The sequence below is a fragment of the Temnothorax nylanderi genome, unplaced genomic scaffold, assembly GCF_030848795.1.
Source record: "Temnothorax nylanderi isolate EJ_2023f unplaced genomic scaffold, tnyl_v1.0 TNYL_tig0047_pilon, whole genome shotgun sequence".
NCBI lineage: Eukaryota > Metazoa > Arthropoda > Insecta > Hymenoptera > Formicidae > Temnothorax > Temnothorax nylanderi.
Genome location: NW_027249109.1, coordinates 533,504 through 551,574, shown reverse-complemented (window position 1 = coordinate 551,574; position 18,071 = coordinate 533,504). Strand labels below are relative to the sequence as shown.

The following is an 18,071-nucleotide window of genomic DNA, read 5'->3' as shown; positions in this document are numbered from 1 at the left end:
TCGCGTCACTTTTCTTTTCCTGGCGGCAAAACAAAGCGACGTACAGCAAAACTTCCTGAATCAATTTTGTACCTGAAGAAACACTCTTTAAATATGTACCATTGAATTTGCCTAAAAATTTTAATTAAATATTAAAAATTGCCTTTGAAAAAATAGTGTCGGCTTAGCCCCGGTCTCCCCTATAATAATCCAGTAATAGGATTTAATTGTTTGCAATTATCGTGACTTTATCGTTTGTAATTATTGAATATCATGATTATAACGATCGCGATATAATTGTCGCGATGTAGACTTTGAAAAACGCAGACTATTAAAAACAGTTAAAAATATCATTAAAGTAATGAGTAATGCATTTTATTCCTTTTTGCCACAGAACAAATTACTTAATTTTTTATAAGACTTAATCTTTGAATAAATTTGTTCTGTAAAAGCTAAATATAAACAAAATAATCTCTGAAAATACTTGATCGCATATATACATACTTAATCAGGTATTATGTCTATTTTGTTACTAATTAGCAGGAGAAAAAATGAGAAGAGACATTGTATATTTGAAATATCATTTATCTTATACGACATGAGAAATGGAACTCAGGTCTCGAAATAGAAGTTCTTATTTCTATATATAAACAAATACGTTGTATAACATTTTAACTGCATCTTTACGTATTAAAAATGAAACAAGTATACGCACGATTACTCAAAGAAATAATTCAAGATATCGACACCATTAATACGATTATTTAAAAAGAAAGCGACCGTCTGTTCGCAGTTCAATATGGTGCTCCGTCTTAATCGTCGCGCCGCAGAAATCCTAAAAATATATAGCAATAAAACTAATGAAATAGATATAATAGAACAGATAAATAGAAATAACATAATTTATAATAATCATATAAATGTGTATAATAATAAAATGCACCCATATAAATTATATACATATAATAATTAAGAAATAATACGTGCGCGTCGCGCAAAATTTGAATCGCGCGACAAACCGAGAAGTCGATCTGTCGCCCGGCGATCGCGAATTCGCGATTAATCGAAAGTCGTGCGCTACCGCGCGATAACTCGTGGCCCCGTTGGTGCTGATCGCAAACGGTAGACGTCAGTAGGCACAGAAAGCAAAAGAGACAGCGGTGGCTCTTTTTTTCTCCGAGCGAACTCTGATTCCCGCGAGCCGATCGGAGTCGACTCGAATCCCCGTCGCGTATAAATCGGGGCGGATTCGCTTAGCCGTCCATCTCCCTAACCTCCAAGACCCCCGGATTCTCCCCCGCGCAAAGATCATCCCTCTTTGAGAATCACCTCGAATCTCTCTCTTTTTCTCCCGTGGTTCCATTTATCTGTCCTCTCTGTTCTGCGCTTCGTTCTCCCATTTTCACTTCCCTATTTTTCTATCGCCTGTTTTTCCATCGCCTTTGAACTCCGTCTGTCTCTGTCTGTCCGTCTGTCTCCCCGTCCCCTCTCACCCCTTCGGCCTTCCCTACCCTGCGCCCCTGCGGAGTCTCTGACTCTGACGTATCGAAAAGTGTCCCTCCGCGTTGAGGAGCCCTGAGGCTGAGGTACCCGTCTACCCGATCGTTCGCCGACCACGCGACGTTTAAAGGACACGGCGAGCGAGCGAGCGAGCGAGCGCCGTGCGACGTTCGCTCCGCGGTAATCCGGACGATCCGGACGTTGACGGTGCCGAGTGGCGAGCACAGCGCGGGGTACCCGTCCCGGCGGTGTGTCGCGTAGACGACGGCGGACAATTGCTGCGCGCGACGGCGGCGGCGACGGCGACGAGCTCAGCTTCCCGTCCCCGAGCGAAACAGGCAAAATTCCGACGATTTACGGTCTATGAGCGCCAAGAGTCAGGGGGACCCTGGAGAAGATCACGTTTCCAGGTGTCACGAGAGTTGGTTGCGTCCTTTAGCGTCGCCCGTAAAAGAAAAGGGAGAAAAGAAACGAGAAAGAAAGAAACAAACGCTCGCTCTTCTTCGCGGGGGTGGAGGGAGGAGGCGGGATAACCCGGATAACATTGTCGCGCGTTTGACAGCGAATCTGAGCGATCTGCTCCGACAAACCCCCGACAGTTCGAGTGACGCTCGTGACGCTCGTGACGGACGCTCGGTTCGGAGAATCGCGATTCATTGAGGAAGTACGCGCGGATTTAAAGTCGCGACACGATCGGTGAATCGAGACAATCTTGGGAAAAATTGTGCGCGGAGTAGGTTTTGCTTTCCGTCTTTCCCTCTCTTTCTCTCTCTCTCTGTCTCTCCTTCTCCCTCTCCGCCTCTCCACTCTCGCCTCATTCTCACTCGGCCGTACGGAAGATTTGTTTACAGCGATGTAGTACTTTACCTTCGTCACGCGAGATCGCGAGATCGCGAGGCTGTCTATTATTAGCGCTTTTGTTTTGGTGCAACGACACCGATTCAACGATATATAATCCTCGCGACGAATCGGCGAGGTTTTTTTTTTTTTTACGATTTACGTTCGCGGGGACCGAAATTATTCGAGCGATCTTTGTTCTTCGAGTCTCAAGCTATAGCTTATTACAAAGCTTATTGAGATGACTAGTCACTTTTATATAGACATTTAAGAATGACTGAACGTTCTTTAAGAAGAGTTGAACATACCTAGCATTTAGGCAGCTGTGTGGACGAATTTTATAAATAAAATATTTCCAATCGTGCGGTAGAACGTATCAAGAATCCAGTTTACATATATTTTATGTTGTACTTGTCATTTTTGTAGGGTAGGAGCGGAGAGCCCTTGCAGCGACATGAAGCGCGCAGCTGCGAAGAAGCTCATTGAACGTTACTTTTACCAACTCACGGACGGATGTGGGAATCCTCATTGTGACAATCAGCATTGTGCCTCCAGTGGCAAGGTATGACTTTAAGATTCATTTGTTTGTCTGTGGCAAGCTACGGGAGGGATTTGAATAACGTTTTAGTCATGTAAAACTTTGTTTGGTTCTCTGATAGGTAACTAATCTTACTCCAAATCAAGCGGCTGCTCAAGCGATACAATTATTCTCGCAAGAAGCGAGACTTTGCGATGGTACACAACCCAGTAAAGTCGCTCGGACTACCATAGAGCCTGGACAAACGTCGTTAGCTAAGAGTCTACCTGTAAAAAGCGTTAATTCTACGAGCTCCGATGAAGGTAGAAGCAAAACATCTGATTATTATATCGGCTTATGCGAGAATGTAAATGTCTGATTATTCATTGGATCGCAAAATAACACATTCTCGTTTCTCATTAGGAAAACAAGAGTCATATCTTACGGAAGCTAAACTTCTGGATATTATAGAAAAATGTAAAGCGGAAGATTCATATTCTTTGTTAATTCGTACTTTGGGAGAAGTGTTTTCTTGCGGAAAAGCGTTGAGTCTCAGTTTTCAAAAAACTGAGAAAAGTAATTCCCCACTGACGGCACTTCTCGAACGAGCACCAGACACTCTGTTAAGGCCACCTGCAGATTTGAATAAGGAAGCGGTACGATCTCTCCAAGGGGAAGATAAGGAAGAGGATAGCAGTGATCCGTCACCTACAGTTCCTAATAATGACGATACTAGTGTCGATTTACCATCGGTCCGTCGAGCTTTTGAAGCACTTTGGTCTTTGCCAGGTATGAAAAAATATTTTGTTCTCAATGCTGCTTTAACATCGATACTCTTTTTGCTGACTAAATTAAATACATATTTCTTTCCACTTGATTAGGCGAGGTGTTCGAGTCAGCTCTGGTCAATGCACTAGTCACTTTGGCGGATGATATAGAACTAAATCTGAGAGTGTTTCGTATGGTACGCTGGGACAGTATGGATAGTTTGTTAAATGTATTTCTCATTGTTTTTGAAATTCCGATGCTCGGAAATAGCGAATACTTGGAATTGGCTCTCCATATGTTGTGTAAAGCGTTGAGCTGTGTCCCGGTATTGGCTCAAGCCAAGCTAGCACGCGTATGGGCCAAACATTGCAAGTCGCGGCTTCCAAGCCTTCTGCAAGCGCTTCAAGAACTCATAACTGTCAAGGTACATTCTCTCAACTTTGGTCGATAGCTTTTGTTTCACCTGCATAGATCTCAAAATGACTTGTTTTTATTATTATTTATTTTCTGATCACACAGATTAATCTAATCACATTTGGTATCACATTACAGGTAATCGGAGGATCCTTCACACGTGATTATTGCGTCCAAGATGCAGACACTATTACCGCACCTACGAAAGTTATGAAAATTCTGTATTATGCGAGTATGTTGGCTGGTGAATTAGATCCTCCTGAGCTGATATTAGGCGACGAGGGTGAATCGGCTAGTAGCGACAAAACTACTTCACGATCAGCAATATCGGGCCAGATCCCTCAGGTATCGTCTCCGTCGATTGTCTTCAACCTGTGATTAACCTATTACGTTATTTTTCTTATGATAAATAAAAGCAATATACATTTCAGGACCCATTAGCGACGGAATTAGGAATTACCGCGTTGGATGCACGTAAACCTTTCATACCATTTACTGATTTTTACAACGAGCCACTTAGCGATGCCATAGAGATGGACAAAGATTTCGCTTATTACAAGAGCGAAGAGCCAATGAAATTTAGTTTCATGAATTATGCTTTCATACTTACGCCGGCCACTAAAACTTTGGGCTTGTATTATGATAATCGTATCAGAATGTATAGCGAACGACGTATGAGCTTTTTGCAAACCGTTGTCGGCCAACCTACTAATCCATATCTCAGATTGAAGGTTTGTTGGCTCAAAGACGAAGGTGAAGATAATTAGCTTTGGAAGATTAGTAAATTTCATTATTTCTCGTTGAAACAGGTGCGAAGAGATCATTTGATAGACGACGCACTGGTGGAATTGGAAATGGTGGCAATGGAAAATCCGTCTGATTTAAAAAAGCAATTGGTTGTCGAATTCGAGGGAGAGCAAGGTGTCGACGAAGGCGGCGTATCTAAAGAATTCTTTCAACTAGTTGTCGAGGAGATATTTAATCCTGATTTTGGCATGTTTACCACTCAGGTGAGAATTTGCACGACAAAGTAAGCTTACATAACTTTTTTCATTTCTGACCTTATTTCGTTTTTTCTGCTTTAGCGTGTTTAATACGCTTTTTATGTATGTTTGTGATTTAGTTCTATAAAACATAGTCACTGTTTTATTTCAGGAAGATACGCAAATGACATGGTTCAATCCGACATCGTTTGAAAGTGACGCACAGTTCACATTAATAGGCATTGTTATCGGTTTAGCGATTTATAACAATGTAATTTTGGATGTACGTTTTCCAATGGTGGTTTATAGAAAATTGCTAGGCAGGAAAGGCGGCTTCCCGGATTTGGAAGATTGGAGTCCGACATTATATCGAACGATGAAAGAATTAATGGAGTATACGGGAGATGACATGCCGGAGATATTTATGCAAACTTTCCGAGTTGGTTACAGGTATGTCTACGATAAGCCAATCGCGCACAAAAAATCTTATTGTATTCTCTCATGTATTCTCTCTATTGCATCTTTTCAATAGGGACGTATTTGGATCGTTATCGTTCCACGAGCTCAAGGAGAACGGCGATGAGCTCTATGTCACACAGGAAAACAAAAAAGAATTTGCCGATCTCTATGCGGATTTCCTGCTTAACAAATCCGTGGAGAGACAATTCAATGCCTTCAGACGTGGCTTCCAAATGGTTACGGATGAGAGCCCGCTCGCGTTGCTCTTCAGACCTGAAGAGATTGAACAGGTACAATCGTTGATAGAGCGTAAAGGATACGTTGTATCGAACGATTATTCTAATAAAATTATTTGACATGCGCGTAGCTCGTTTGCGGAAGCAAAATATTTGATTTTGCCGAGCTGGAGGCAGCTACGGAGTACGAAGGCGGTTACACTGTGGACAGCGAAGCGGTACGTAACTTTTGGCGCGTAGCGCACTCCTTACCACCGGAAAGTCAACGAAGGCTACTTCAATTTACCACGGGTAGCGATCGAGTACCAGTCGGCGGTCTTTCGAGACTCAAGATGGTCATTGCCAGACACGGCCCCGATTCTGATAGGTAATGTTTGCATTACACTGATTATATTTACACGAATTGCTCATCATTATCGTATATTTTCAGATTACCAATAGCACACACATGCTTCAATGTGTTATTGTTGCCAGATTACAGTACAATAGAAAAACTGCAAGATCGCTTATTGAAAGCAATCAATTATTCGAAAGGTTTTGGCATGTTATGAGCATGCTCCGTCGCTCCTCTTTCTTCCACCGTCTTTCGAATGAGAATTCGAAGTACACGATAAGACTCAATTACTTTTGTCATTTTATTCGTAGTTATATTATTCGGAGGTATTTGTCGTAATAATCCAAAACCGTGCCAGTGCGCTTGAATATGGAAACGTTGCTTGTGCAATATGGATCATCAAAAGGCTCCTAACGTTCTAAAAATTCCAACGAATCAAAGATCGAATCCTTTGTACAAAAACAGATGTTCTTGAAAAATGCTTTGAAACTTGCACTACGCTGCAAGAATCGCTTGTACCATACTGTGTACTTTTTCTACTAAAATATAGGTAACGAAGACCGATTTCGTTGGCCATTCCGAAACGATTGAGGGAAGAAGTGCAAGAGACATTTCGAAACGCACGACTGCAATGAGTGTAAAAACCGAACGGGACTGCATTATAGAAATAAATATGTAACTTTAGCGATACATAGTCAACATAAACAGGATGCGTTTCGGGAACTCGATAGTTACAATCATTATATGATTTTACTTCGAGATGTTATTTTATTTATAAATTATTTTCTCATTACCAACAAAGTGAATTAAATGATAATGATTTATATAACTTTTTCTATCAAAGAAATTTGTTATAGTATAAGTTATCACAACTTCTAATTCAATTTATGTATTTATATAATACAGACGAAATTTTAATCTGATAATTGGAATTTTATTTTATTTATAAAATACTTAATTGAATGTAGTATTTGTAGCAATGTGATTTATATAACAAAATTTAACTTTGATAATATTTAACTAGGTAAATGATCAATAAGAGTGAAATTAACATTGGTATAAAAAAATGTTCATTTTTCTTTTATTGATTTGCGAATTTTAATTTAATATACCGTACAAGGTTTTAAAAAAAATAAGAGAGAGGCTCTTATTGTACAAAATTGTCATTTCGTTTGGACACACTGTTTAGCTTCCTAAACGCATCTGATGCTGCAAAGCCGAAAACAACCCTTATACGAAACACACTGAGCTAATGTCACTCTGAACGGACTTTTTTTTTTGTAAAGTGAGGCGTGAGATAGTGGCGCTTTTGTATGTACTTTTCTTTCAATTTCTAACATTTTTCTCATGTATCTCGCGTCACAATGGTGATCAAGTAGTAACGAATAGAAATTCAATTTGTATAAACGTTTATAATAGGCAGCTCTTTAACGGCTGCCAGACATTGTCAGTCGTTTTATTGTTATTCACGTGACAATAAAGCTCTCAGAAAGAAATAATAGATATCTCCTACTCATTATTACTTTTGCAGAAAGTTGAGCGTTAAGTCGTGCAATTATCTCCTCTATTCTTTTCTTTCAGCAACTCTCTGCGAAAAAGATTTGGTTTTTTTTTAAACATATATATATATATATATATATATACACACATTGAGTTTGGCTCTGCCAACTTGAATGTTCGTATAGTGATTGAAAGGTTTTTAAAAAATCAGTTTCCGAAATTATCTTCTATTCGCGTGTCACTGTCTACTATCTTATTTAGCTTCTAAGTAAGTTAATGTGCTGCACCATCCCTCTCCCCCTATTCCCCTGACCAAGCCCCAGCAGACTTTTTTCTTTCTCCGAAAATAAAGATTTATTTGAAATAAGTTAAAGTTTTTGATGTTTCAGTCATCCAAGCAGCGGAAAAAACTTACAAAAACAATAAAACAATAACAGAATCGTAAAGAATGAAAAAGATAGTAAAGAGAAATTTAAAGTAGAAGGTACGTAAATAAGAAAATAAATAAATTTATTCATTTATTTTATTATTTAATATAGGTATTACAAGAAACATCGCAGTCAAGAAAATAAATGAAAATAAGAAATACGAGAGATACAAAATACATAAATGAACAAATATATATAAATAAATTGTTAAAAAATATGAATTAAAATCTGAAATGGGATTGATGCTGGAAGATGGGCTTCGTGTCCGTTTATACAGGGTGATTCAGAACAAATGTTTATCTGTCATAACAATGTTTGAAATGTCATAACTCTTGATTTAATTCTGAGACGACTTTTTCTTTTCCAAAATTTTGTCCGAAGCTTCATTTTTCAAAGTCTTCTAATTTTTTTTTTAATCACTGTATGAGTCAATCGAATGGGACGACCAATCAGCGCTAATCGGCCTGCCTGTTCGCCGGAGTGTACATACATACCATTCGAATGGAGGATACTTTCTCGCTTTCGGCCATGGCGTTTCCGAACAATTCGGGCATGCAAAATTGAAGCTGAAACGATATCGATTACGTATACTCTAACTCCGGAACTCCAAGTCTCCTTATCTCTTATAAAAATACATTTTCCTGACAATTTTGACAACTTTTCGACGCGCAACTTTGAATTACGGTGCACGAATGTCAAATGTGGATGCGCTGGATCCAGACAGTTTTAAATTGGAAGTGGAAACCTCCGAAGCGAGTTATTTTCAAATTCGGTTTTAACCTACTTTTACCTAACAGTATATTCTGATAGATCATGGCATACTTTCTTTGTAAACTTTTTGAATTTTTGCAATATCTTCAAAATTGAAGAAAATATAAGTACACGAAAATGTGCTGTGACGTCATACCTTCGCTGCGAAATCTTTTGAAGTTGCCGTCATCAAAGAAACTTTAGCAAGCTATAACTTTCTCAAATTTAGGTTTTTTTTTAATTCAAAAAGTACTAAAAATCGGCTTAGATTATCTACATTAATTATGGATACCGCTTAATAAAAAAAAAAAATGTTAAAACCGAATTAATTATTCAGCTAAGTTGCACATCGCAGACAATCGTACGTTAATTTATTTACTTTTGTATCAGAGAGTACCGAGTCATCATTAAGGACAAATTCTCCGTCTCTTTCCGACTATCGTTCTACCATTGGATGACTTATCTATGACTGTGATAACGTCGGTGTAGGAGGTACAGATGTCGGGTACAGAATTTTCCCCGGCTCTTCCACCATGACAGAGATCAACGAAAGTTCCCGCTGCTACGTGGAATGTTTTGCGTACCGTTAAATCCCACCTTTGATTTCAGTCACGATCTCTCGTATAAACGTGTTAAAAAAAAGAGGTCATAAAATACGAAACAACGACGCAGTCAGCATTTCGATTTTGCCCGAACTGGAGTCAATTCTGAACTTGGAGTAATCGGAGAGATTGCGTCAGACGATCCTGCGACATTGTACTTTCAAAGGTAAGAGAACATTCTAGAAAAATTCGCTAGGCAGATGTAAGAAAAAATGTAAGAAATGTAAGAAAAAAAAAAAACATTTTACATTTTGTGAGAAATAAAAAAGTGGTATTATTTAATGTCGCGATCAAAATTTCTCTGAGATTTCGTAGGAGTTCTCTTGTTTATAAATTATCATGTTGAATAAATTTAATTAAATGGATGTTAAATACAATCAATCATATAATAATAATAATAATATATATTTGTAAGATATCTGTAATATATATCCTTAGAAGGAAAGAATTGTACATCTCCTATTATAAATTTAGAAAAAACAGGATTTAAAAAGTTTATCTTTGTGAAAGTCATTCTAATACGACTTTTACTAGCCATTGTATCTTAGGAACTAGTAAAATAATAAACAATAAGACCTTTCATTATTAGACAATAAGCTCCTGGTATATTGGAAAAAATAAATTAACTCCATTTTAACAAACACTAGAAATATATATGATTCTTTATCTCTAAGGTGTATATATATATATATGTGCTTGTTTTCTTACATATTTTTTAAAACAAAATATTTTCTGTATTTCTCAATTATAGAATGGCTAAGTCGACAATTAATTCGTTACAAGAAATGTCAATTAAACAAGGATTTAGTAAACTCCCTGATTACAAATTTACGGAGAGAAGGTTGGACGGAACTACCATACAATTTACATGTAATGTGTTTTGCAATGTGTCTCTTTCTCAACAATTAAAAGCATGTGGCACAGGAACAACCAAAAAGGAAGCCAAGCATAATGCGGCGGAGAACATGCTTTTACTGCTCGACACAAGCAGTGAGCATGAAGCTCCACTGCCAAATGAAGAGTCAACCGTTGACCGTAATTACATTGGATTGTTGCAAGTAAGTTTCATTAGTTGCTAAAATGTTATAGTTCAAAGATCAGTCGTCAAAGTATAATATAATTATAATCTTTGCTCTTTGCGCAGGAGTTTTGTCAGCAACAAAAGATACCGACGAGTGACATTCTGTACAAGCTTGTCTATGAGGAGGGACCATTTCATTCTCTCGACCAAACGTTCACGATGGAAGTTACTGTGGGGTCACTACGGGAGAGGGCTATGGCAAAGTGCAAGAAGACTGCTAAGCAACAAGCTGCCAGAAAGTTGCTGCTGCATGTGAATCCAAAAGTAGTTAATCCAATTATAGTTAATCTGAATATAGTTGATTCAAATACGCCTAACAGACTGGAAATGCTTGGAAAGGAAGCGCTTGGACAGGAGGTCCTTGAAAAGGAAATGCTTGAGAATAATATACGAAAATTGGGTACAGGAATATCAGACTGCGTGACTAACCAGGAAACCATAGCGAAGTTGACAGAAAATGCAAAATTGCTCTATCTTGAACATACCAAAACAAACTACGGGATAATCGATCAGAAAACCAATCCTCTTGCAATCAATAATTTGCACAATTTATTCGAGAAGAATTATTCCAGCAAGATTCAGTACAGCTTGAGAGAGAAAATGCGGATTATACAGGACAAATTCACCGATCAAACAGATCTTTGGCAAATCAGATGTGACATCGAAAGTTCATTGAAAGTCAAGATACAACAAACCACTGTACGCAACAAAATGAAGGACCACATAATATGCTTACGCTTGCCGTCCAATCCTTGTATCACGCAATTTGGCATGGGTGAAACTAAATTTATAGCAGAATCTCGTGCCATGTATAATCTCATAGCAGCTATTTTGATACTTCTGAATGTTTGAGAATTTTGCGCTTCTGGATGTGCTAACGAATTATAAAAATTTATGAATATTAGATTTATTTATGACATACATTATCTATGTATATATATTATTATATGTATGTTATATAGCTATATATGCTCTTTAAACTATTTATTATACGAGAGATTCTAACGAGATTGTAAGGTAATTTCTCATTTAATCGAATTTTATAAGCTAAGAGGACAATTGTAAAGCATATGTGTGTTTAATAAATTTTTGAGATTTACGTCAAAGGTGTTGTTACGAGGAGCAGAACTCTCACAAGATTATCCGCGCACGCGCCGCTATCGTCTTAATCATCTGACACCTGTTGCTTGGCGCCAAACTTCGCCTTGTTTACTTCGTTCGTCGTGCTCCTGTTTTACGCTTTACGCCGTTTACGGAGTTTGGCATTTGGCAGTAACTGTTTGGGCGCTCGTGAAGTATCAATTGTCAAGGGATACGTCAGTTGATTTATCGGAAAATGTCAGACACACGTGTTCTGGGCAAGCGATTAGGGCAACGCGTCAATCAAGAGGCGATCGTACTTGGCAGAATCACGGAGGTATGTTTTTTTGTAGGTTACTTCTTTTTGAAACGAAGGCGCCTTCAACCATACCTTTGGATTATCTAGCGCAGATACTAAAGTTTATAAAACTCTGTTGATCTTTTTCACGAAATTAAATATATCACTTGGATCTTCATCCAGTTTAATCAAAGCACAAATGTCTTTCGCTCCACGGAGATATGAAAGTATTTTAGGTTAGGTTAGTTTATAAGTTTCAGTGATCGCCGGTATTATTAATATTACGCCAGAACGAAGATTATTTTTATCGCATTTTATTGTAACAAACATTAATTATTAATTAAGTAATATTTTAATTCTAATGAAGTTAGCCCGGAAGTTAGACTCGAATAAATCTCTCGCCACTATTTTGTTTTTAAAAAGTGACGGAAAATCAATTAAATTCAAACTCAATTAGGGCCATTATTTCCAACGTCTGTTAACTCTAATCGATCGTTAACTTTTCAGAATCACCAACTTTTATAAGCTATTCTGAAAAGTTAGCTGTCGGTTAGAGTTTAACAAACGTTGGAAATAGTAGCCTATAATCTTATCTAATCCTTATTTAATCCTCCTTTATAAAATGACATTGTACTTAATAAAATCTTTTTTTACATATTGATTAAATTTAAAACGCACGTTTGGGGCAATTCGTAGAAAAGCTCGGATGGTATGAGCGCAGAAATAACAACGACGGATGACGCTCGAGTTAACGTCACCTTTCTCGAGCCACTCACTAGCGACTTGTCAGACTACATAGAGGTGCACGGTACAGTGAAGTCCAAGTCTACCATGTCCTGCAGTAGAGTTATATACTTTCCTTCGGACATGAGTAAAGACTTTGGTGAGTAAAACGTTCTCTCTCTCGCTGTCTGGTTTAGCTAGCAAAAGTGTTGACAACATCCTTAACAAAGGTATTTGCTGTAGATACAAACGGCTACAACACAATGATGAATATGCGCTGCGCAGTGGGAAATGAGTTAGAGGGAGGGTTTTACGGAGATTAAGAAGACGAAGATCCAAGGAATTTGCATATACAAATTGTTTACTATGTTTCATTTCTCTTACATTTTTCGCTTTTTACATTCTATTAGCTGATCTGGTATATTATCCCTACCATAAAAGTAACAAGGAATGCTGCAATGTAAAAGAAAAGCATTCAAACATGCATTCCCTCGTCTGTACATAAAGTCAATCCGGCGGGATCAGATAGTATACAAAACATGCGAAACCATTGAACTGTAATAAATTATATTACCTCAATAATACATATATATGTATAAGAATATTTGAACATTTTTGTCTATAATTATACCTATGTCACAGTTGCGTTACGCGTGTAATCCAAGGACGAGCAGCGACAATTGCAAGACGTTACAGGGCATTCAGTGTGTTGTCTGAAATATATCGGGAACGGAGATTAACAGATTTATCATAACATATTGCGCATTTGCATCTTTCTTCGAAAAAATATCAATCTATCCCGATATATTCATATTTTGTTAATCTGCGATATAACATTACGATTCAAGCTGGCATAAATACAATCTCGTATCCTTACCGAAACCACTGAGCTATATGTTCGCTGTGTCCACCGTGTTTACATGTTAGGCACCACGAGAACCAGCTATTGAATTCCGTAAGTTTCGTATTGCATTCCTCGTTCCTGGTGCCACCGGGACTGGGAGCTGTTTGTAATCCGCTGACGGTGCCTATGTGCATCAAGCATATTGCGCACCGAGGCAAAGGTTTACGACAATTCGGGCATGCTGTCATCTATAATGATCGAAAAGGACATTGAGAAAAGAGATTTACCATAAAAAAAAACCTAAAATGTGATAAACATATAAATTATGCGAAATTCCAATTAAAGAGCAGAACTGTGCCTTTAATTTGTTAGGAGTACTGCCTAATCTGCCGAATGGGACCCTCGTCCTGCTCAGCCCTTGCATGGAAGCTGATATGCTTTTGCCGCAGAAGTGACAAGATACATGTATCTGTTGCGGCGGTCTCTCCTGCGGCGTCGAGGACCTCATGGCGATGTCAAATTTGGCTCTTTGAAACCATAATTTCCACGCGTTCAAGAGGTGTCTGTAACTGCAACAATGACATACAAAATAAAAAACTTGATTATCCGATATTTATGAAAAACAGGCTGATGCATGACTCTATGTGAGAGTGATTGACTTATAATTGGCGGGTTTAATTCCGATCTTCATTCCGAAATGCCTCGTTTTTGTAAAAAATGTTGGTTGAAAAGTTGAAGATTGTAAGTAAAGGAATGGTATGTGAATGGTGTAACTCGTTTCGGGAAACTACATTTCAAGAAGATATTTATGAGAGAAGCTTATAATACCTTGTGATCCATACTTGAACTTGATTCTCTTGTAGTAACTTGGGCGGAAAAGCTCTGATAGCGATAAGAGTACAACTTTGAACATCCGAGGTGATTTCCAAGTATTTACTCAATAACTGTATACTTTCCATACTCGCACCTAACTCGCGCGACAATAAATAAGCATATGTTATGATAAACGAGCACATAGTTATAACATTTATATATTTATAAGAATACAAAACATATTCGAATCACAACCTGTAACTAAGAAGCCCGCTAGATCTCCGTCTTCAATTACCTTCTGGGTCAGTTTTTTCAAGTACTCGTGCAGCTTATTGTCCGATAAGAACATGAGAGCGAATGCTACTCGATCTTCGACAGCCATACCATTTTCGTTCTGCAACGTCGAGCTTGTTAAGCACCTGATATCCAATCTCATCAAATATCGAATCGTCTCGGCATATTTATTCATACTTACAAGTACGCTTTCATAGGACTCGTTATCCGCAGTCAAGAATCCGAACGTCGCTCTCAGATAAGGGTCTGATAACTGGGATTTAGATTTCTGGCATGATTCTCTCCACAATGTAGTACGTTCTTCAGAGAAGCCTGACAATGCCATAGCCACCATATTTAGAATTGTCGTTTGCTTCTTGCTAGCACCTCGGTTTAAAATATCTATAGCCTGCCTTAAGCAGAGATTAAATACCGCGAACGCGGCTGCTTTCGCATACGCGCCTTCCTTCTCGAGCTTCTCCAGATACGCATTATCATACGTCGTATTGGTTTCTCTGTCAAATCGTAAACCGCACAGAAGAAGACTCCTTTCTCTGTCCGGCGATCTGCGATCGAAATTATATTAAATGCGCACAAATACCATATTTTCTCAATATTTTTATCCACTCAAACAATTAACAATTACCTGTAAACCTTTGTCATATAACCAGAACCTATATCCGTCCACGGGCGATGGATCACTTCAGTTTTCAAACCATTGACCGGATTTTGCTGATCCAATTTCAAAACTGTCCTATGTACAAGTTGAAAGCATTATGTTTACATACATACTTCCAACTATAAAGCTTTGTAATTTTACCTCACACCAGGATGCTTATTATCGGGACTCTGTATAGTGCCGTCTTCTACTAAAGAACGACTCAGGTACAACCATTGCCATACATTTTTTAGAGTTTCATTTTCAGCTATATCGCCATTGTGAGCCAACTCCGGCTGTAACATACGCACGCACATACAAATTATATAGCAAGTAAATATAATTAGGGTAATAAAACTAGGGATAAAGAAAAAGAAGCTGATACAAGCCAACGGCAAAATAAATGTCAATAAAGGGAATATTGAAATGTTTCCATTAGTTCTATTCACTTACAAGCAAGCCATATTCGAACATAGCACGCCTCTTAGTTAAAACTGAGATATCATCTAATTCCTTATAAACGCTATCTTCACTGTGTATGTATTTAAACGACTTGAAAGCGCAATTCCACATGAGACACGACCGAGCGGACCAGTTGAGCGTTATTCTCTCGGATACAGTATAATCGGTTACACCTGTGAAATAGAATAAGAACGCTTCAGTAATTTTGAGTGACATTACACTCTAACGGATTATACTCTAAGATAAGATATCGTCAAATACCTAGCAGCGATATAGCCAACAATCGATTCTCATCGGTCGGATGCCATGAAAAACTTAGGGGGCTATGCCACGGTGGTAAAACCACTCTTTCCAAAACACCCGGCTCAGTATCCTCTACCCCGCAGTACTGAATATCAAACAGATGCAGGCTGACTGCAAAATAAAAATAAATACATTTTCGCTTTTAATTTTTCTTCTTGTCACCAGCTTATGTTTCAATATGTCTAACACACACACACACACACACACACACACACACACACACACACACACACACACACACACACACACACACACACACACACACACACACACACACAAATTTCGAGAGAACTATATATAAATGTAATTACAGTTTACAATCATATATGCATTATACCTGAATCTTTTTGTAACGTGCCAATTAGATTTCGTCTAGTGGGACACCACAACACCTTTGTAACCTGTCGTTGCGGCATTATTGTAACGATCGGTTTCTCGAAGCACCGAGTATCCCAGATTGTTATCAGATTGTCGACGTGCGAAAGTAACTGATAATTATTATGGGGGTTTACCGATAGGTTATATATCGCTTTTGTAGGAGTAACGTTCACCACCTTTGCAGAATCTAAAAAAATTTCAAGAGTTATCGATAATTGAATAGTACGTTGGCAAAGATCGTATGCTTTTAAGAGCATACCTCTGAAATCGATAACTTTCAACTGCTTGTTATTAACACCGAGAGCCAGACATCTTGGCTCGTGTTTAAACCAAGCGGCGGAATGTACAGTTTCTGATATGCCGGCTTCTACTATCGGTCGCTCCGAGCCTTTCGGACAATGGTGCACATCCCAGAGCAGCACCGAGTGCTCCTTGCTGTGTTTGTCCAGGCCCGACATGATCAGGTGGGTGTCCACAGGATTCCAGGCAACGACGTTGCACGACCGCATGTACTTTGGAACTGGAATTTTATCGAGATACAGAGATTAAGCAACATATCATTGGAGAATATAATCTTGCTTCGATAATGTAATATAAATGATCTCTACAAAATTCTCTGCCGACCAGGCCCTGATAATCGAACTCTGGCACGCTGAAGGTACTCAGAACTATCTTTCCATTCGCGTGGCCACTGGCAACGATGTCCGGCTCCAGTTGCGGACATATGTCGACGCATTTCGCGTAGCTGTTAATGGTAATGGAGCAGACCAGCTCCGCTACCGAATGATCCGAAATCTGCAGATCTATTAGAAAGAACGCCATGTTATGTAGCACCTTTTCAAGCCAAGCGTGAACTTGGCATATCTTTGAAACAAAACTTACAAGTTTGCTCGTTCTCCCGTACGCTATTATCACGCGGACTGATCTCGTAGAGATTCAACATCGTGTCGCTGTCCCACGTGATGAATCGGTCCGAGTGAAAGGGGGACCACAGCACGTCCCATTTCGGGCGGCTCATCGTTTCCTCTGCCTCGTTATCACGCGTCTGTCACAAAGCTGCGCGGGACATCGCGTTACTTCGCGCCCGCCGACATCGTCGGGCACCGACGTCGAAACGTTTACGTTCAACGTGCACGGCACGTATCGCGATTGCAATTCCGTAGCGCAATATCCATCCAGCCTATCGGCATACCAGGAAAACGTCCGCGTTATCCTCGACCACGTTTGTTATGATAATCCGTCCCTTGTGGAACATGCCCTTTGGATGTTTACGTTTGTCATCCCTGATGCCTCCAGACACCTCCAGATGCCTCCCGACTTCATCTCCTCTCGCGGGAATTTAATCAAACTCTACCCCCCGTCGGGCCCCTCGCCTATCGCCGCCCCGCGCAACAACTACCCAATACAATAAACTAGATAGATAAACAACTGCGTCACCGCGAGACAACGACCGCGTTCGTAAAACACTGAGTGGTGCACCGACGTATAGTTGGCAAACAAATTAAAAATTATTGAAAATTATCTTATCGAATCGTTTGGAAATCATTTGGAGATATTTGGAAAAAACTTTTAAATCAATTAAGCGTATAATTAGCAGAAAGTGTCTAAAAAATATTTTTTTTTAATCCAATCGCTCCAGAATCATTTGGATAAAGTGTCGATATAATTTTTATTATTTAGAAAACAACTCTATTCTAATAAAAATTAATTAAAGGCGTCCAACGGCGGGTATGCTTCACGGGCTTGGAAAAATTAGAGGGGAAAGAAGACCCTGTTGAGCTTGAGGTCGATTCTGTATTTTGAGACGAGGTGAAAATTACAAAAGTGAACAGATTTACTAGATTTCGACAA

At 38.9% G+C, this 18,071-nt stretch overlaps 4 protein-coding genes across 10 annotated transcripts; 3 read left to right on the top strand and 1 right to left on the bottom strand.

The window, feature by feature from the left end:
- Nucleotides 1-1,099: 1,099 nt before the first annotated feature.
- Ube3a (ubiquitin protein ligase E3A) lies at nt 1,100-7,528 on the top strand. 7 transcript variants are annotated; one of them, XM_071705675.1, is made up of 12 exons: nt 1,100-1,565; nt 2,743-2,878; nt 2,976-3,156; nt 3,257-3,622; nt 3,715-4,025; nt 4,154-4,360; nt 4,447-4,746; nt 4,825-5,025; nt 5,171-5,448; nt 5,531-5,747; nt 5,825-6,060; nt 6,124-7,528. In XM_071705675.1, exons 2-12 carry the CDS (start codon nt 2,771-2,773, stop codon nt 6,242-6,244), a joined length of 2,526 nt encoding a protein of 841 aa, XP_071561776.1. In that variant the 5' UTR covers nt 1,100-1,565; nt 2,743-2,770; the 3' UTR covers nt 6,245-7,528. The 7 variants fall into 7 exon arrangements, with proteins under 7 accessions (XP_071561776.1, XP_071561775.1, XP_071561773.1 ...); XM_071705674.1 differs by having other exon boundaries at nt 1,100-1,817; XM_071705672.1 differs by having other exon boundaries at nt 1,100-1,889.
- Nucleotides 7,529-8,404: 876 nt separating this feature from the next.
- On the top strand, nt 8,405-11,487 carry LOC139772200 (uncharacterized). Its single transcript, XM_071705708.1, has 3 exons — nt 8,405-9,473; nt 10,059-10,365; nt 10,452-11,487. Exons 2-3 carry the CDS (start codon nt 10,060-10,062, stop codon nt 11,238-11,240), a joined length of 1,095 nt encoding a protein of 364 aa, XP_071561809.1. The 5' UTR covers nt 8,405-9,473; nt 10,059; the 3' UTR covers nt 11,241-11,487.
- Nucleotides 11,488-11,576: 89 nt separating this feature from the next.
- On the top strand, nt 11,577-13,093 carry LOC139772210 (uncharacterized). Its single transcript, XM_071705719.1, has 3 exons — nt 11,577-11,805; nt 12,463-12,649; nt 12,733-13,093. Exons 1-3 carry the CDS (start codon nt 11,725-11,727, stop codon nt 12,810-12,812), a joined length of 348 nt encoding a protein of 115 aa, XP_071561820.1. The 5' UTR covers nt 11,577-11,724; the 3' UTR covers nt 12,813-13,093.
- Mio (GATOR complex protein mio) lies at nt 12,833-17,588 on the bottom strand. Its single transcript, XM_071705680.1, has 15 exons — nt 17,103-17,588; nt 16,829-17,023; nt 16,480-16,740; nt 16,180-16,407; nt 15,801-15,953; nt 15,531-15,712; nt 15,240-15,373; nt 15,066-15,173; nt 14,622-14,985; nt 14,402-14,540; nt 14,162-14,300; nt 13,692-13,902; nt 13,367-13,581; nt 13,121-13,202; nt 12,833-13,044 (listed from the first exon to the last, which is right to left on the bottom strand). Exons 1-14 carry the CDS (start codon nt 17,236-17,238, stop codon nt 13,121-13,123), a joined length of 2,547 nt encoding a protein of 848 aa, XP_071561781.1. The 5' UTR covers nt 17,239-17,588; the 3' UTR covers nt 12,833-13,044.
- Between the last annotated feature and the right edge of the window lie 483 nt (nt 17,589-18,071).